The sequence below is a fragment of the Sesamum indicum genome, linkage group LG16, assembly GCF_000512975.1.
Source record: "Sesamum indicum cultivar Zhongzhi No. 13 linkage group LG16, S_indicum_v1.0, whole genome shotgun sequence".
Lineage (NCBI taxonomy): Eukaryota > Viridiplantae > Streptophyta > Magnoliopsida > Lamiales > Pedaliaceae > Sesamum > Sesamum indicum.
Genome location: NC_026160.1, coordinates 3713172 through 3734719, shown reverse-complemented (window position 1 = coordinate 3734719; position 21548 = coordinate 3713172). Strand labels below are relative to the sequence as shown.

At 33.2% G+C, this 21548-nt stretch overlaps 1 protein-coding gene and 1 pseudogene across 1 annotated transcript; both read left to right on the top strand.

Annotated features, from left to right (window-relative positions):
- LOC110013256 lies at positions 8824–20592 on the top strand (annotated as a pseudogene).
- On the top strand, positions 9082–14689 carry LOC110013267 (asparagine--tRNA ligase, cytoplasmic 1-like). Its single transcript, XM_020699410.1, has 6 exons — positions 9082–9208; positions 12771–12781; positions 13273–13467; positions 13569–13730; positions 13868–13926; positions 14644–14689. Exons 1-6 carry the CDS (start codon positions 9082–9084, stop codon positions 14687–14689), a joined length of 600 nt encoding a protein of 199 aa, XP_020555069.1.

Here is a 21548-nt window from a genome sequence, read left to right as displayed (position 1 = left end):
GGAGTAGATTTAAACCTTCTAATTTTTATTCAAATTTAAGAGAAACATAATATTCTTTTTTTGAGTAATATACAGACAAATTACATCAATCTAATAATATAACAAGGTACAAATTACAATAACTTACAAAACGTGAGACAAATACTCACATGAAGTGAGATAAATATCCAAATATTCAGTAGAATTCGAGCTCATGATCTCAAACTTGTTTATGAAACTTCAATCTTAGACTTGACAGCTAGGCGAAGACATCATTAGTAGAGAAACATACATTGTGTTTGGATTTGTAATTTGGGTGTTTTGGTTTTGTGTTTTGCAGATAGAGATAGAAAAATAGAGATAAATAAGTATGTGTTTGAGATAGATGGTATGTTTGGATTTGTGTTTTGATATAATATAAAATAGTTTAAAATAAGTGGTGTATGTTTGATGTTGGGATATAGGAGACAAGTTACTGTTGGATGTCAAATCATATTTTTTTTTGTATATATTTATTAATACAATTGTGTATGTATATAATAGTTTGTTTGTTAGTGAAATATAGTATATATATTTAAATTAAGTATCTTTGTTAAATACTTTTTTTTAACATTTTAAATAATAATTACAAATTTAATGAATAATTTACTGCACTGTAGTATTCTCTCGAAAATTATCTTGTTACACCTACAATTTGGATTGGAAAAATATAATATATAAACATTTGAATAATAGATATTTTTAATTAAGTATGTATTATTGGTATATTGTCCTCAATTTTCAAATTTATCAAATATTTCACAGAAGTATTAAAAATTTTGAGTTCGAAATATTAAAATAGTGTAAGTACAAAAAATTTGTAATTAATATTTAGTAAATTGAAGTATAGTAATGTGATGAAAATACATTCGTTAGACCTTATATTCAGATTGATTGATTATAATAGATAATTAAAGTAATAAAAAATATGAATTTCGTATATAGTACTGGTGTATTATCCGCAATATACAAAAGTAAGTAATTTATTGAGGTAGAAAATTTAAAAATATTTTTAGTCAGTAGCATTGATAGTAAATATTTTTAATATCAATATTTTTGTAAGTTAGAAATTATTTTTATATATAATTGTTGCTTAGATTTAACATATAGCATATACATTAAATAATATATAATATACATTATATAGATAATTTAGAAAAATTCACTATATCTCATCTGCTTTGGTGTGGAGTTTATTACTTTATATTAAATAATAATTAAAAATTAAATAAATAATTACATGCACTACAACATTATATTGAAAATGATTTCATCCGCCTTTATATTTGCGGTGAAAATATTTAATTGATAAATCAAATAATAAGTACTTGCATTACGCATGCAGTAATTATACAGTGTTGATAAATCAAATAATAAGTACTTGCATTACGCATGCAGTAATTATACAGTGTCCACACGGTTCAAATTTTAAAAAAAATTTCGTTCAAATAGAAAACTATATTGAGTCCAAAATATGTAAATTATCAAAGTTGAATCAATTAGCATTGATTAGTCAAAAAACAGAACAATTAAAATTATTTTTAATCATGACATACAAGGCTGTCAATTTTTAGGGAATGATGAAAATGTAATTACACAACTGCACGATATATAAGAAACGAATGCATTTGACACTCACAAACTGCTCGATTAGTTGTTTTCTTTTTAATGATTAAATCAATATTCGACTAGAAAGTTTCCCAGTCGGCATTGTATGCCTAAGGACCGTCACGACGGCGTGGTGGTAGTCCTCGTGGTCGCGGCGAGCGCACTGTGCTGTCTCCCTCACTATACGTCTGGGCACCCCGATCAGACTGCACACCAATCCGACGAATGTAGTCAGTCCACGATCCAATCCCCCCCACTTTCGAGCCCATGTCGATACTTCGTCGTGCAACTACTGAGGTATTACGTGCTAGCACCGGGCCACCATCTCCACGAGCTACATGGTCCACTACATCCCAACTGGCGATGTGCGTATGTGACTGTAACGATGGGGCAGTAGAATCCGATATAACAATAGGTGCATCCACGCTTCCTCTCACCGGATTACTCACAGTATTACCACTTTCGTTATTTTCTGCTTCGCTTTGTGCCTCAATAGGAAGACCTGGCAACCTGATGGGCCCCCACACCTCTAACATGCTGGAATAATGTGGCTCTAGGTACTCATAGTACCGTCTAACCAATGAAAAACGCTGTAAAAAGGGTCCAATTATAAATTTGTTAGTGTTGGAAATTACAATAGTATTTTCAAACGATGATTGTTAAGTAGTTGTAATCAGATTGGAACTCAATTTATTCAGTAGCTTTGGGCCCGGTTCTGTCAATCTTCCCTTGAACTGATTCATTCAACTTATCCATCGTCTCACACTTCTTAGCTTGCAACTCACTAGCTACTCGTCGGAATCGACGCCCACTTCCAGATGGACCAGCGGAAGCCTGCGATGGTCCTGGGGAAGAAAAGTATTCGTCTGGGGACGTCATGGGAACAGATTGAGAGAATATTGTATCTTCGTACTCATCTCGTGAACGACGGCTGCCCGATTGAGTGCCATCCATCTGTTCATCGTCTATGTGGTTGGTGCTGTGGATTGTCCAACGTTGTTGTGATGACGAACGCACGAGCCCACCAGTTGCGGTGTTCCGTGAGAACATTTCAGTGCATAGGTCAAAGCGTTGAAGCCCATGCTCAACTATTTTTTTATATTCTGGATTTTCCTGCATTCATTTACATTGTCAAGATATGTAATTAGTTTGTGACTCTGTAAGGACATTGCAATCAAGAAGGCAGCACGAGTAGATGTTTACCCGATACAGCTCCTCCAAGCGTCCTGCATCGTCTGTTATGGTATTCCTTTCTGAATCCCATCCCCACCCAGTCCCCCTATTCAAAATTTTGTTTAACAAACGCCAAGCACGACGCAGCCTGTTAAGTTTGCCCTTAAGTTGTACCGTCATAAGAAGACAACCCTGACTCACAACCGAGTTCATTCGCTCGGTTACATGAGCCCAGACTGACGGTGGAAATGTGGATGATTGGAGTGTGTGTGTGATGAACTTCTCGTGCATTAACTCAATGAACACGCGTTCCATTTTCGTGGTCCATAACACTTTATCATATCGAGATGAGTGGGAGGAACCAGCGTCATTTGGGTGTTGCCTCTTTGTGGGTTGTCTTATATATCAAAGTGTCGTAACAATTAATTACAATCGTTTATATATCCATAAAGAAAAAAACTGCCGCCCATCACAAAGGATTGGAATTATAAACAAACAATCATTATCTCGCTGATGAGTTACTAGAACATAAAACCATGTGTTATTATTTCTGTTAAAGTATAATATTTATACTTTTTTATTATTTAATAAATTATATATAAAATAATAAGTTAATTCTTAAAACTATAAAAAATATAGTGAGAAAAAATGAATGAAAATTAAAATAAAAAAGAAATAACTATTGAAAAATAGTAAATGAGTTCAAATTTGAAGCACATATTTGGTTGCAGATCATGCCGCGTTTCTAATAACATAAGGCACCGTTTATTTATTTAGGTTATTAATCCTATTATTTAACATTTATTTACGTTAGATTTAGTATAGAATTATATATATATTTGTTATATTAAATTAATTGTGTTTTGGCCTCATCAGTCACATAAAAAAACGAATCATTCCTTTGCTATATGGAAAGAGCCAATCAAAAAATTTCATTATATCTCTTCTAAGCATTCTATTTCATCTGATAATTCGTAAGGATAAAATAAGGGATAGAGTATAAAATAGACTTCTTTCTGTTTTTTTATACAAAATTTCTTAAAATAAATTTGAATAAAAATAATATAAAGAAACCTAAATTTAATAAATAAATAAATTGCGTTCAAATTAAATATTAAAATTAGCATATCAAAACAATTGAGACGCCAATTTATCAATTTTCAATTATATATAGTATAGGTAAAGATCGTATTAAAAAATACCTCTGTACTATTAAATTTAATCAATACCTATTATATATTAAAAACGAACACTTACTGTTAAATAGAAAGGGAGTTTTTATAGCACCTTCGTAGTACAAATGCGCAAATTGACTAACATTGTTTTTAAAATTTCACTTTTAACAGGCAAGCTACATTTTTGTTATATAAAAAATATTGATATTCACCAATTATAATAATTTATCAGTAGGATCCCGCCTTTGCTTTGATGTTGAATTAAGCATATACATGAAGACTTATTGGAAGAGATCCACAAGGAGCAACTAGAGGGTTTCAAATTGACTTGAAATTTTTTTACCTCTTTATTGAAAAATAGATTGTACAGTATCAAACATCATCCATAGTGGAATAATGAATTCACATACCTAAGACCATTTCAGGTAATTTCTTCATCAAGTATGAAACGTTTTGATGGTGTATTGCTTATTTCAATCACAAGCTGATACGACAGGATGCCAGCAAAATTTAATAAGAAATCTGATCAAATTATTCACAATGAGAGACTCACATTACTCCCAACACATAATTTCAGGATATCTAATCTTTATTTATCGCAAAATGATACATCAAGAAAGTTCCTAAAAGTTCAATGTAAGCAAATTGAGAGCAATCATCACTGTGCTATGGAAGTGACAAAAGCAATGACACTATTAGTATCTTACAAATTCTATAAGTGTAGATCTTTTCTTGTTTAAGTCTATGCTTCCCCCCTTAATATTCTAACAGATACATATCAGCACATGAAGCATACAACTGGTTTTAGGTTTATGCTATGCCCCAAGCAACCTGAAACATGTTGCCCTCATCTGCTTGTCATATGAAAAGTAATGCCCAATCATTTTCATAGTAAAGCAAACAGCCTACAATTTGAGAGAAAGATTAAAAAGAGAAGAGACTATGACATCCTTGTCATCCTATGACATAATGCTGCAAGTAATCAAGGCCAGATCATCTAGTGCATTTGAGAGTCAAACTACTAGACTTAAGAAGTTGTTCTTGTAACTTAATCTTTTAAGAAAACGGAAACCATCATAAATTCTACTCCTTATGTAGTTAGACAAATACAAGAAGTATGAGCAAAAACCTCAAAGTGGCACATTTGCTGGAGTTATCATATATATCTCTATAAGGTATGAGTTACATGAATATGGAGAAAGGTAGGCAATTACTTGCCACAATGAGTGTTAGAGATGATAGTTACCTAAACAATCCAATCCTCAACTAAAAGATATATCGACAGGAAATTGCCGGACGCACTCCACAACCAATTCTCCGATTGATCACACAGACAAAGTGAAGAATATATACTACCATAAACATTACACATGTTCAACACCTACAAAATTGAAAGTAACATAACATAGAAAGTAACTTAACCAAGTGATAACTGCATTAACAAACATAAATCATCACTACAGATTTCAAACATCAGATTGTTATGAAGGCAATAACAACACATCATTGAATACAAATATAGGTATTCAGTTTTACTTACCGGAAAAGGTACCGAGGTTTCGCTTTTACTGGCAGCTTCAAAAACTTATAAAACGAGATCTGAATGAATTATGAAAGCTTCAATGTGGTGTTTATATCGCACTATATATTGTATTTATAGACATACAACCGTTTGCAGATTATTGTAGATGCAAAATTGAATCACTATTCAATGTGTGAATCAACAGGAACATCAGGAAAAGGTGAAAATCTGACAACAATTTAAAGAAAGAAAGCACTGTGCACATGCAAAAGATCAGATCATCGCAGACAATAATTTAAGGCAAATACTGTTGAACCGTACAAACTTTTCAGTATAATACATCCACACCCAACTCTGAAGACATCAGAAAATTCAGAAATCAGAATTGAATGGAAGAAATCGTGCAATTAAAGTAAAAGAACAAGAAATTGTCGGCAAACTTAACAGAGGAAAATCCGCCCTTTCCCTTGATTGACGCACGGTGTGGAACGAGGACTAGGTGGTGCTTGAGAAATCGATTCCAATAGCCGGCGGCACACCTTTGACGTGAACGGCCAGTGGCGGCGGACTCCAATGGAGTTTGTGGCTTGGTCATCGTAACACCGTCGTGGTGGGAGGACGCGGGTGATAGCGGCCCTGGGCTATGCTGTCGATGGAGTTCTTCTCACTACGCCGTGGTGGGTCTGACGCCGGTGATGACGGTGCTAGGCTGTGGTCGGTTCGATCGGAGTTTGTGGGGAGAAAAGGTTGAAGACGATGACAAGGAGCTGCAATTTTACACTTTAAAAAACACTAATTTCTGTTATGGGCTAGGCCTATATAAAAAAAAAATAGGTTAGTAACCCAATTTTCGTTTTTACACCTAGTCAAGGTGTAAAAACTAAAACCAAACATTGCTGTGTTTTTGGCCCATCTCGGGAATGGGCCAAAATTGGAATCCAAGCACAGCGTTAGTATTTAAATTGATACATGTTTTGTCAATCTAAATCAATATTATCAATTATTAGGGTAAGTTATAGGAACTTTTTATGAGATTTGGCATAATTATAAATATCACATTATTTGAAAAATCACAAATACCCTCTGATTTTAACGAGAGGCTAACAACTAGCCTAATGTGTTAGTTTTCTATTCATTTTTTATCTATTGTGAACTTAGTTTTTCTATCCCTTTTTTTATGATAAACTGACTAAAATGTCATTGGATTATAATTTAATGGTACTCATTTTTTAGAATTTATTAACCAATTGAATAATTTTTTTTACAATTTTTTCATCCATCCCGTTCGATTTTCTTACAATTATTTTTTTTATTTGAAAACAAATACAACAAATGCAAAGTTGACAATTTTAGGCCTCTATAAAAAAAATAATATAATTTTATCGAATATCAGGGGATGAGTAATTTTTTAAATAATAAGCGCGTATTTGTAATTGTGTCAAACCTCAAAAGAGTTGGTTATAATTTACCCTAATTATTAGTAACCATTAAGCAATTAATTTTCACAAGTAAGATGCAATTATATACCTTGCACACCTTGTGCTTGAGTGGAATATTACTGATGCAATTTTCAGGTTATATATCTTAGGGACGTACACCTGAAATTAGAATCAACGCATGAAGCCAATTGGAGAAAAAGATGAGAGTAAGATTCCGATTTAGTTTATCTTGCACCCTCTCGGTTTCTTCCTTTAATTCCAGGGCCGGTAATTTTATGTTATTTTACACCGAATGCCCGAAAAAGATCGATGGTACACCCTTGATCATAGTTTTATGCTTTGATTTTGTTTATTGTTTGTTTTTCACGCTTCCGCCTTGCATCCCTGATCGATTCCCTTCCTTGAAATGGTATTAGAGCCAGGTTTCCTTAATAAAATTTGCAGAAGCTGTTATTTAGCTACCATCTTTAGTGATACTAATTACTAATGTGTGCGGCACACTTAAATACCTGTGCAATTAATATAAATTTAAATAATGAAAATATTAATTAAAGAGAAAAGTATTATTTTAGTCTGCTAAGTATGCCTAATTTTAATTTTAGTCCGATAGCTATATCCATTTTTGTTTAAATCAAGTAACTTACGAAATTGCTTACTTTTAGTCCTCTGGCAGATTTTCGAACAATTTTACCCCTATGAGTGCATATGAACTAAAACTGCCTTTCAAAAGTTGCATAGGGGTAAAATTATCCGAAAATTGCCAGATGACTAAAAATAAGCAATTTCGTAAGTTACTGGACCTAAACAAAATGAACATAGTTATCAGACTAAAATTAAAATTAAATATAATTAGCAGACTAAAATAATACTTTTCCATTAATTAAATATAAAATAATAAAAAGATAAAATTTGTGAGAAGTTGAGAGAGAGAGAGAGAACGAATTGGAAATTGAGAAAAGTTAAAAAAATATTGAAATAATTTAAAATATTCAATTTCTGGTATTATGCACGGTCTTTTATTATCAAGTGGACAAAGTGATCTAATTAAATAAAATTCTTCAGATTACTAACTAATGACATTTGTATAAACTATTTCTTCACATGGGCAGAGTAATAAGAAAAATAATATAATTTACCCCCTTACGGAAAAATGCAAGCAATACTCTTGTGATATCGCAAATGAGTAATTTACCCCCTTATGAAAAAACAAATAGCGATTTACCTTTCTGTATTTTTTTAAATACAACACTTTACCCCCTATGATTTTTAAAATGAAGTAATTTATCTCCCTGTATAAGGAGGTAAATTGCTTCATTTTAAAAAGTATAAGGGGGTAAATTGTTATATTTTTTCCATAAGGAGGTAATGAGTTCATTATCAACATCACAGGGGATTAAATTATTTATTTTTTTTAACCGTAAAAAGTAGGTATAAATATGTTTTCGACCCATAAAGTATGCTTGCAGTCACATTTACCACGTAAAGTATAAAAGGTAACATAAATTCTGTTTATACATCGACTATAAATTTTTTGGATATTCTTATCATTTGGGCCCTTATTATATGTTTGAGGAAATGTCAAAACTATATAAAAAAAAACCCAATACAGAAAGTTGGTCAAACGATGATATAATTTGAAATTGTACTACAGTAAATGAAATATAATTTAGGCTCTATTCAAAAATAGATTATCTTAAAATGTAAAATTTTAATTAATTTACAATAAAATTTGGAGAATTTATCTCCACCTAAATAATTATAAACCCAAACTTGAGGATGAAAAAAATAATAAAAACAATTATAAGGGTACTTTTGCAAAATATGAAAATACTCGTTCACTCCCTTTAGTCTAGTTTGTACAAACCTACCATCAAACCTCATTTGTTTTTCTGTCCAGATTCAGGAAACTCTTTTGTAGAAACCCTCAAAATCACTGCTCACAAACCCACATCAAATCCCCTCCATCCCCGGTAAAAAACCTCAAGATTCAAGAAAGAAAAACCACCGGGAAGTGTTGGACTCCACATCAAGGTAGCCCAAGGGAAATGTTGGAGGTCTTCGCTTTGTGCCCACATATCCTCGGCGAAATTAGAAAGAAAAAACAGAGGAATGAACCCGAGAAAAATCTGCCACTTAGCCTCGGTGAATGAGCCACGGTGGAGTTAGTGGTGCAGTGCGCCGACAATTGCGACTCAAGGCGGAGAATGTGATGGGGCCTGATGGTGCCCCTATGCAAAGGCAGCACCCACAGGAGAAGCAGTGGCGGAGGTTGGGTACAACACAGAAAAATCGAAAAAAGAAAAAACCCACTGGTAAAATTCCTCAAAACCACTGTAATCTTCCTTTCATTTCGTTTCTTGAATTTTTGATGAAGAGGGTTTCTTCGTGATGTACTTTTCGGCCGTTGTTGGAGAGTATGCTTTGTGAATCATACTTTCTACGTGGGTATTAGTGGTGACTTCATGATATAATTGCTTGGATAATGTTTGACCTCATCTATTTCGCAATTTCTTGTAAAGTACGGCTATTATCATAACAAGTACGAATGTCTTGTTTAAGAAACTGTACTTTTGGCTATGGTGTGTCCACAAGGATTCTTGCTGGTCTTAGTTCTATGATAGTATTCTAAGTTATTGAAGGATATATGGTTAACGCTTTGTGTTATTATTTACTTATCGTTTTCGGCAATGCAGTCATATGTTCCACGTGAAAGGACTTGGAATGCAAGTCTAAAACTGTTGTTGTACATGTCTGCTCCATTCTTTTGATAGTTAGTTTTAGGATTTTCACCTAGGAGCGAGTTCTGCAATTCAAATATTGTATGTCGGTGATTTCTTTGTTTCTGCATTCTTATTGCCATAACTAATCTATTACTCTATTCCTCCACTGCTCGCTTTTGTTTTCTTTGGATTTACTTGTTATCTAATCCCAAGACTTCCTTATCAAATGTTATCCTCTTATTTTGCTTTCTGAAATGTTGTACTTGATAAACTCCCCACACCTCATTTTTACTTCCTGTTTGATTCTTTATGAAAAAAGATTTGATTATCGTCTGTAATTTTTCTTGCTTTAGTTGTCTCATCGCTCATGTTTTTCTGACACAAAGAACTAGTACTATTATTGTTTTTTAAATGAAATGGCTGATGGTTGCTTCTGTAAGAAATTTTTTAATTAGTGGAAGAATGAAATCAATTGTTGCTCAAAATTGAGACCTTTAAGGTCTATTTTTGTGGTTATCGTAACCAGAATTTGTTTAACTTTCCATGGTTTTGATTTTTCATTATTGAGACTTGATCCACAAATTAGTCTTTAGACTGTAGTCACTGTACTGAAATCTGAGATCCTGCAATTATAATGCTTTCCCCTGACCCTTTACAATTTATTTTGAAGATATCAAGATTGAGCTCAACTCTACTAGTTGCAGTTTATTCTTTTTCTTCTTTTAGTTTGATTGAGCCTTTCTCCCATTGTTCCCTGGTTCCTGTCATATGTTCCATTGCTTACTTTGCAATATCTTCTAAAATAGTGGTAGTTATAAACACATTATATGTCTCCTTTCATCTTCCAATTACAGACTATGCTGAGAAAAGCTGTTTCAACGGAGGGAAAAACTACAATCTTTAACATTTCTGCATCATCAATTGTTATCAAATGGAGGGGTAAGATACTTTTCTTTCTCACTTCTCTTATTATCATCCTTGCTTGGGCCAGCTTGGCTCATCATGCCCAGTTCAGTATTTCTTGGTTGCATTGCTATGATTTATATTGATGATCTTAGTTGTTTTGCTTTCTTTCTCCTCTTTCTTTTCCCCCTTCATTAGTTATAGCCTTACCCACGTTGTACATTGAATTAAGAGTAATTAGACCTCTTTTTTAGCTAAAATCAAGTACAACATATTTTATATGATATTATTAATCATCTTCTAGTTGTGTGGCCACATCATTGTCTTTGGTGCACTTCTTTTTCATATCAACAATCTTGTTAACTGAAGCTTTCTACAGGTTATATTTGCTAAACTGTGGTTTATTATGATAACTGATATGGTTCATTACATTTCCTGCACTCCAAATCATTCTGGCTGATAAAAAGTTAGTGACAGAAGAGGTCTTTGCGTTTGTAATTTTATAAATAGAAGAACAGTTGGCACTTTCGTATTCATGTATCCCTAAAGCATAGAGTCAACGGCTCGTGGCGCAAAGGACTCCTGGAGCCATGGCGCATGGCACATGGCACGCACATGCCTTTGCTAAGGACAACGCTAATGCACAAAAATAATTGATATGTTTATATAATTAGTATTTTTCATAGTGAACAATATAAAAAAGTACATTATATTTCTCATAGATTAGATTTCAGTAAATCTCTGCACTTCTAAAGTAATAATAGTAGATAGATATACTTTATACTATAGTATTAGAAATTAAATATCATGATATCATCAAACTATTAATCAGCAACAATGTTATAATAATTTCAACAACAACAAACAATTAAACCTTATAAATTTCCTAGTAATTACTAATCAAAATAGATAATAGAATATACAAATAGAAAACAGAGAAAGAAGGAAAGAGGAGGAAAAAAACAGAAACTAAGTTGTGCAAAGACAGTTGGCAGTGTGCAAAGACAGTTTTCCTCAAGCATAGTAGTCAATTAGCATAAAGTCCTGATTTTATTAATTAGTCATTTGGTTGATTTATTATTTTTTTTGTCTATTACAAGTTGAACTTCGATAAGTTAATTATGTTTTCATCAATTAATTTGCAATTTATCTTCTTTAGAGTTTGCCTAAATTCTACTAACAAAATTTGAATAGTATGAATTTTCTTCAATACCAAGATGGTTGTTTTTTAGCATATAAAAGTCATACTTTTTCATTTATTTCAATTGATATATCTCTTTGTATATATATTATGAACTTTTATTGTTTTTAATATTGATGCACTGTAATTTGAAGAACAAAATTTTTTTGTATTATTTATCTAAAAGCTTCTATTTCATTCGACTTTTACATAATTTAAGTTTTTATGAAGTATCTTTTAATTATTGATTAATTTAATCCCTGCATAGCACGGGGCACACGCTACCTTATATATATTTCAAGGTTTATTTATACAGAATTTCTATTTTTCACTAAACACTGCAGCTTCAGACTCTTGGCTTTCTTATTCTTGCTGCGTATTGCAAAAACTTGACATTTGCTTTGCTTCAATTTCAATGTTCCTTCAATTTTATTGCTACTTCAAAAGCAGAAGTCTTTGTGAACACTGCCCTGAATGACTTTCAGCCTTGACTCTCGTCCAAGTTAACAACATATAAACTATTAATATGAGCAATTATACATCTACATTACTAATTAGGATTAATTACATTTACAGCTCCTCTGAAAATGGGTAACTACACTCCTCCCCCCTAAAAAAAATAGTTCCGAAACTACACTTACACTAGTCATCCTTTGGGGAAAAAAATTGTTGTTCCTCTAATATAGATTATGTTGGACTGTTGGATAAAGCTAGTAAAAAACTTTACTAGATTGTTATATCTTATATGATCCCTAATATGCAAGTAAGCTTGTTAGCAAACTTCCTTTCCCTTAATGCACTTGTCTCTAATTCCCATTACTGGAATAAAATTTTCTTTTGGTCATGTAGATTTCTGCAGTTGCTAGAATTCGAATTGCCTCAGCATATGCTACCCACATATTCTTCCAGAAGCATGGTTTCCTTTATGCTTTCGGGCCAACATTTCGAGCAGAACATTGCATACTTAATTCTTAAAGACATCTTGCTGAATTTTGGATGGTGTAACCTGAGATTGCTTTTGCTGATATACAGGTGTGCTGATTGTAAGCTTCTCTATGTATTCGCACATAATTTTGGATACACATGAAAAAGAAGGCAATTCAACTTTTTGCCTATCATGCTACATATTCCACTCCTTGAGAAATACACAGAAATGATCTTATAGGTCACTTGTATGCACACTGAAAACCTTTCTGTGCGCTATAATAACTAATGGTGTAAAATCTGTGAGGGTGCAACATATCCTGACTTTGCTATGACCCAGATTTAGTGGGAGTGTTACTAATATTTTCCTATCCTTTTGGATAGGATTAGTTGAGTTAAATCGACTAGTTTTGTAACTTTGTCAACAGATTCTTTTCCTCATCTATAGCTACAGTTAAACAACGAGATTACTAATCCATATTTAAATTGACACTGAACAACCATTGTGTTTCCCAGAAACTTGCAAAGTTTATTATTGGCTATTATAACCTTTTTAAATTCTTCCAAGTATGCTCTAGCTTAGCAAATAACAGAATTGACACTTTTGTAGGATGATATTAAATGTGCGGAAGCATATGTCAGGTTTCTTTGTGAGAGATTGCTTGACCATTGCTATGATGATATGGAGTTCATGACCAAATTTATTTATAAAACTGCCCTCCAACGACTTGAAGTTGTTGCAAAATCCAAGTTTCACAGAGTCACTTACACTGAGGCAGTTGCCATTCTTGAGGAAGTAGCGAAAGTGAGGAAATTTGAGAATAAAGTAGAATGGGGGATTAATTTAGCTTCTGAACATGAAAACTAAATTGCCATATCTTCTATCCATCATCTTCAATTCATCAGCTCATAGATTTCCCCCCAAATTATGATAACGGATACTTGACTGAAGAGAAGTTCAAAGCACCTATTATTGTCTATAACTATCCAAAAGCAATCAAAGCCTGGTATATGAAGGTCAATGAAGACGATAAAACTGTTGTTGCAATGGATGTGCTTGTACCTAAGGCAGGCTCTAATTCTTCTCTCTCCTTTTCTTCCCTTCTCTCCATGACATACTATTTTTCCAAGTAGATTGGAACCTTATGTAATTCATTGATAAACCTTGTTCTGAATTTTCAATAATTTGATTACTTTCTTGCTAGGTGGGGGAACTTATTGGTTGTAGCCAAAGAGAAGAGAATTATGACGTTCTCAAGCAAAGGTAAGAAAAACTTCATTAGCACTATAGCTTCATCTCTAATAGGCACTCCGTAGACTCCCTGGCTGAAGTTTAGGATTCTGTCATACTTGAAAACAATAGTAATTTTATATAGCTAGATTCTCCTTCTGAAACGACAGGAAATTGCATAGAGCCTGGCTCCTCTGTTTCTCTTGTCCTTCTTACAACATATAAACTTGTGTAGTCTTTTTACCTATATAATTTGGTTGAAATTGAAGAAGCCATGATACACTTGAACACCTTTCCGTAATATCCCTTTATTATCAGTGATTCAGGTCCACTAAGTGATAGTAAATGCATAGTCACATTTCCTATCATACCTGTTACTCCAGTTCCCTCATGCCCTCATATTTTAAGATTGTAATTTATTCACTTTGGAAATGTCTAAGTTTCCATGGGCAAAATGGATGGCCTTGTATGCATTTTAGGAGTCTAGTAACACGGGAAGAGTACATTGTAACTTCTCTAATGTATCATGCATGGTAGCAAATATTTCAGTCGAGTTAAGACTTTGTGCTATAAATAGAATGTAGTTGTATCTTTAATGTGGATAACTGAACCAATATTAAGAAATGGATCTCTTCTTAAGTGTATTCTTAATCCACATTTGGTAAGCCTTGCTTACTTCCCTAATGGCAGGACCACTCTAATATTTAGAATTGTTATTGATTTGAAACTTAATTTGCCTTCAAAATTCAGGCTTCGCTTTAAGCATCATAAGCAGTTGTTAGAAAAGGATTATTGAAAATGTAATCAGATGAAGCCTATGTGCTTTTAGAAAATAACTAACTGCATCTCTATTTTCTTTGTGAATCATACTTTGTGTGTGGGTATATACTTGTAGTGGTGACTTCATGATTTCATTGCTTTGAGTAAGGTTTGACCTGACCTATTCTGTGATTTAGTCTAAAGTATGGCGATCATCATAACAAAGAGTAAAAATACTAAAGGTCTTGTTTAAAAGACTTTCACTTTTCTTTGGGCATCTATTGTGTGTGTGTTTCATGCTCTTCTTAGTTATATGATGGCCTTCTAACTTATCTTTTTTAAGCATTGTATTGGTGGTTCGTCTTTTACATGAAGACGTCTTGCCATATCTATGCATTTGACAGTTGGTTTATATTTGAATGTTTTTTCACTACATAGGTGAGCAAGCTTGTGGACTTCTATAAGGGAAGTTCAGAGGAATGGTCGCAGAAGGCGATAGAGCTTGAGGGAATCATCAAGGCTTTAGACGTAAACCCTGTTTGTGATTTATTTATTCAAAATTACCGAATGACACACAACAATACACTAATTCCTCTTATGAACATGCAGTGGCTTACGTTGAGGAATTGCAAACTTATCTATTTGTCTTCATGCATGGTAGCTACCAAGGGGATGTGTATGAGGTGGCAACGAGGAGGAATACTACAGTTGTGTTGGAGGTTGGGGCTTTGAGAACAATGACACAGGTGGTGATTAAAGAAAGTAAAAAATCTTTGCAAAGTGATAATGGTGGTAAAAAGTTTTCTTGGCTTCCACTTTTCATTTCATTCATTAGACATGTTTTCTTTTATGTGCGTGAATTGTTATCTTGAAATCTTGATATTCATCATTTGCATCATAATGCAAAGGTACTTTTCTTTATATCTCGCAAGTTTGTTATTTTGAAAAATATTCTTGGATGGTTTTCCAGTGATTTTCCAATTGATTTACTACTGTGGGTGTTTCTCATCCTTCTTTATTCAGATGTACTTCAGTGTAATTTCCTTCAAGTAAACTATATGCCTTGCTCTTTATGGTATATCAAGTTTTCTGAGACATTTGATTGTCAGAATGTCAATATGTTTGTGTAGCATTTTTGGATTAGACTCTTGGTTCAATTGACATAACATGGAAGTACTCATCCAATTTTCATGTGAAGGACCCAATAAACTATTTCAAGTGTAAAGAATTCCACCTTTTTAAGTTTTCATTTGTCTTCTATTATATTATCAAACTACTACTTTTTTTTTCGAGTTTATCGAGAATGATAGTTAGTAATTTGACAAATAAATGTGATTTAGGAAGCATAAGATTGAGACATGAATGTGCACTTGCGTTATGTGATTGTTGCTCTGAGTAAATGTGGAGTAGTTGAGGCCTAATTTCATGCATTTTGAATTGTTTTGAAATAGAGTTGGAATGTCTCTGCTTCCACTTAATCATAGGAGTTCTTGTGAAATCATATTTGTTTGCCAAAACGCGGCCCAATTGATCCTTATAAGCCTAACACGGGACATGCATCATTTTGAAAAATTCAAAGGCCCTTCCTCTTAGAAATTTCTTTTACCATGAAAAAAAAAAAGAAAGAAAGAATAGCAAGAAAAAGGAAGACTACATCTACTCCGCTGGTTTAGGTCACTTAGTAACTGGGTAACTTCATCACAAATGTTGTTATTCACGTAAAACGGTGACTAGAGCCATGAGTATGCAAAGCACTTTAGGTAAAATGTTTTTTGGTTGAGTAACCGGGTGCCTTCACCACAAGTGTTGTCATTCGCGTCAAAAGACCGAAATACGACGTTTTTTGGTTGAGTAATCGGGTGCCTTCACCACAAGTGTTGTCATTCGCGTCAAAAGACCGAAATACGGCCTAAAGAAAGTAAGTCACAGGCAAAAGCAAAGAAAAAAGAAAGGAAACAAAAGCCGTGACAACAAAAGGGGAAGAAAAAAGGAAAAACAAAATCATTAGTGGCCAAAGAAAAGAAAGAACAACAAAAGTCGTCCCAACTTAGGCAGAAATAAGGAGATAAGGTTATTGTGTTGAAGCGGCGAGTATGGTGACATTTAGAAACCTATGATTTTATGGAAGCTTGATTGTTCTACTCTCTACTTGGCGAGACAAAGTGTTGTGATGTGATTGGCCTCTTACCCTCATTATGATAAGTTAGCGTTTGCATAACGTATTGCTGCATTGGTGTTTAGAGATTATCTGCATATAGGTTATAGGTTACATTTGTTGTTATGGAATATTAGCACAATGTTGAGAACATGTTTTTTGCTGTGTCAAACTTTCGCTTGAGGACAATAATTGTTTAAGTTTGGGGAGTTTGATAAGCTTAGCTTTACATATTTATAATAGCGGATAATAGTATTTCGTTTTGTGTGGGAGGCAATAACTTCAAAAAATTGCAACAGTCCTTTCCTTTTATTTCTGGTTATCTAAAAATTGTCGCATTTCTTGATGGCTATCTGAAAATCCTGTGTAAGAGCCTTTATTTATTCTTTATCTAACTACTGTTTTTGGTTGGGAGGTGATAGATTCTGACCGCGATACTATTTTACCAGTATAACTGAAAATAATTATTCTAAAAATGTTTAAATGCTATATTATAGTTGTCTTTAATTGTATGCATTATTCCTATTAGATGACCATATCAGCAGGGTAAAGAGAACCTCCCAAAGCTACATGAAATATACAATTTGGCTAAGAGATGTTTGGTGGTGGCATTCCGAAGAAGGATGGAAAAATTGATTATGCTGAAGACTCTTTCGCCAGGGAAGGAGCATTTTTTATTGTATCAGGACAACTGCAGGTTGAAACATATGCCTGTGCGCTCAGTCGTGTGTATACCTTCAGGCCAACATTGCGAGCAGAACACTGGCATACTTCAAGACATCATGTTTCTTTGTCAGTGGTTGCTTGACCATTGCTATGATGATATGGAGTTCATGACCAAATTTATTGATAAAACTGCCCTCCAACGACTTGAAATGGTTTCAAAATCCAAGTTTCACGGAGCCACTTACACTATGGCAGTTGCCATTCTTGAGGAAGCAGCGAAAGTGACGAAATTTCAGAATGGAGTAGAATGGGTGATTGATTTAGCTTTTGTTATGAAGGTCAATGAAGACAATAAAACTGTTGCTGCAGCGGATGTGCTTGTATCTAAGGCAGGCTCTTACTCTTCTCTCACCTTTTCTCCCCTTCTCTCTATAATTCATTATTTTTCCAAGTAGATTGAAATCTTATGGGTAATTCTTTGATAAAGATTGTTATGAATTTTCAATTACTTGATTACTTGTGCTTGCTAGGTGGGGGAACTTATTGGCGGTAGCAAAAGAGAAGAGAATTATGATGTTCTCAAGCAAAGGTAAGAAAAGCTTCGTTAACACAATATCTTGATCTCTAATAGGCACTCCAAATTCCCTGGCTTAAGTTTAGGATTTTGTCATGCTTGAAACAATAGTAATTTTATATAGGTAGATGGTCCTTCTAAAACGACAGGAAATTTCATAGAGCTGGGCTCCTCTTTTCTCTTGTCCTTCTTATAGAAACTCGAACACCTTTCCATGATATGCAAGGCTTTATTGTGAGTAATTTAGGTTTACTAAGTGGAGAGTCAATGCATAGTCACATTTCCTATCATACCTCTTACTCCAGTTCCCTCATGCCCTCATTTTAAGATTGTAATTTATTCACTTTGGAAATGTCTAAGTTTCCATGGGCAAAATGGATGGCCTTGTATGCATTTTAGGAGTCTAGTAACACGGGAAGAGTGCGTTGTAACTTCTCCAATGCATCATGCATGGTAGCAATCATTTCTCTCGAGTTAAGACTTTGTGCTATAAATAGAATGTGGTTGTATCTGTAATGTGGATAACCTAGCCAATATTAGGACATGGTTCTCTTCTTAATTGTATTCTTAATCCGCATTTGGTAAACATTGCTTAATTTCACAATGGTAGGGCCTCTCTGATATTTAGAATTGTTATGAATTAGCATCATAAGCAGTTGTTGAAAAAGGATTATTGAAAATGTAGTCAGATGAATGCATAGTAGTCAGTGGCACAAGGCGCACAATGGCGCCAAGGGCTCCTAGAGCCATGGCGCACGGCACGGCACGCGCCTTTTTGAAGGATGGCACAAATATAAGAAATAATCTATATATTTATATAATTAGTATTATTTTGATTAGATTAATGTATAAATATAAATAGTGGCAATGTATGCTATCAATCTACAATAAATACTGACATAAACATACAATAAAATATTGCAATTAATCATCCCAAAAAGAAAACACCAACAGAACAACTAAAACACTCAAAGATTAATAAAATCACATCAATTTCAAAGATTCAATCAGCATAATTAGACCAAAAATTTTTACACTAAATAAATTTAGAAAAAAAGTCCTACCAGTGAACAGCAGTGGCACATACTATGGAAGAAAGAAAAAGAGAAGAACTGAGAAGAAAATGCGTTGAAAGAGGAAGAAGAAAGAAGTGAATAAATAAGACTCAAGAATGAAAGTTACCCATGCATGCAAACTTCTTCATTTGCTAAAATTCCTTTTATAAACCCTAAATTCCTTTTATAATTAGGGTTAATTAACCTAATTTATTGTTTTAACTCATGGGCCTGGGCAGCCCAGCCAAAACCCAGGCTGCCCAGGCGGATTTCTCCATGGCGCACCTGGCGTGCGCTTGGGCAGTCCGAAATGGCGCCCAAGTGCGCGCTATGGCGACGCCATAGAGAAGGCGCACGCTATGGCGCGAGAGGCACAATTGACTACTATGGATGAATGCTACCTCCTTGAAAGAGAGATGTCCTAAACCACTAGACTATGGGGGCCGACTTACCCAACCGCCCTCGTACTATGATCATAGTATGATCAGTTTTCAGAAATCGGCAGTATAATAGAATGACATGATTAGATCCAAAGGATCTTTTCGAATTGTCTAGAATATTTGGATTCATCATTCATATTCATGAGTTGTTCATTAGAATCGACATTCTCTGTATAAATTTTTACTAAAATCAATCTAGTAAGCGGGATCAAGAAGTTATCGTAAATTTTCTCTAAGGATTTAGTTCAGAGGGACAAGTAGAATCTCTTCATCACATGATTCGGGTGAAATATCTTGAAGTTTCTTTTATGTCGTATTGGTAAATGTACATGTATGTTATGTATCAATCAAGTGTTTTTTGTTTTGATAGGGATGATCTCATCATGTGTTTCATTTGTCATTTGTGAGATTTTGTGTTTTGCTTGTGTTGCTATTGAAGCAGCTACTCATTATCTCATTATCTATTATTAGCCGATTGCAGCACATTTAATTATTGGGGTGCTGGTGATGATGACCACAATCACATCAGACATGCAAAGTTTCTCAACACAAACCTTGGTTTATTGAAAATGGTCTGTTGAAAATTTATCATTTTATAGACATTCCCTTTCTCATAAAATATTGACTACTTTTCCTAAATTAATAATTTTCTATGTGATTCTGTAGACTTTGGGAGCATGGATGACATTTGTGAAGTCACTGGTGGAAATGATGCAAATGATTCTGAGTATGAGCTTCTGGTTTGCAGTCCATCCAAAATTGAGGTCAGTAAATCTAACAAAAAAGTGCTGACTATACAATGAAATTGATGAGAGCAATCCAGAAGAAGTGTGGTTGTTAGGAGTAATGGAGAGTGAATATTCAAATTTAAGCATTGAATAGAAGTTAAATGCTTTTATTTTCAAAATCTGGTAGTCAGCTTACCAGCATTACTTTAATCACAAACACTGAGGTGGATTTAAGCTTAACTGCTCAACATCTATGCAAAAAGAGATATTGTATGAGACTACAGCAAAATGATGAAACTGTTAATGTTCCTCTTTTATTAGCAGAACTGGGATTAATATGCTTGGATGAATTATATGATCCCTTTTACTTATTTATATTTAAATTATTTTATTAAACTTTTTATATTAAATTACATATTTAATTGATATATTAATAGTTTAAATTAAATAAAAATTATCTATTTTTAGATTTGAATTTTTTTATTTTTGTCCATATAAATTTTATTATTATTATTGAATATATAATTTACTACAAAAAGATTGGGCACTATTAAAAAACATGGACCGCACAGACTTGGGTATTGGGCTGCTTCTGCATTGGGCCCAAAGCTTTTCTAGGCCGCAACATTTGACTGGGCTGCTCCCGCAACTTGGGCCGCCTCATCTGCGGGCTCCCTCTGCTGGGCCGTTCATCCACACAATTGGACCATTTTGGTGTTGAAATCTGCCAAGAATTTTTGGGCCCAAAGAGTTTTTGTAATAATCTATATTCTTATTTTCTTATTATTTATAACAATCTAAATTCTCATTTTTTTTTATGAATAAACCTCTTTATAATAAATTATTTAATTAATATATTAGATTATAAATTTAGGTTAAAAGTTATCAAGATTAATTTTTTATTTTTGTTACTCGAACGCATTAGAACAATATTTATAAGAATGAATAATATGACCCGACTCGTATATATTTTTATTTATATTATTTTATTAATTTTTTTATTAAATCAGTATATAAAGTATATCTCTTAATAATTAAATATTACATTATTTAATTAATATACTTATAAAATTAGTTACTAGGTTATGAATTTAAAGTAAAAAGTTATCGTTATATGTATAAATAATAAAAGTTTTTATTTTTATTTACATATCATCCCATATACTTTTTTATTATTTATACTAATTTATATTTAAATTATTTTATCAATTTTTTTTATTAAATCAGTATATAAAGTATATCTCTTAATAATTAAATATTACATTATTTAATTAATAT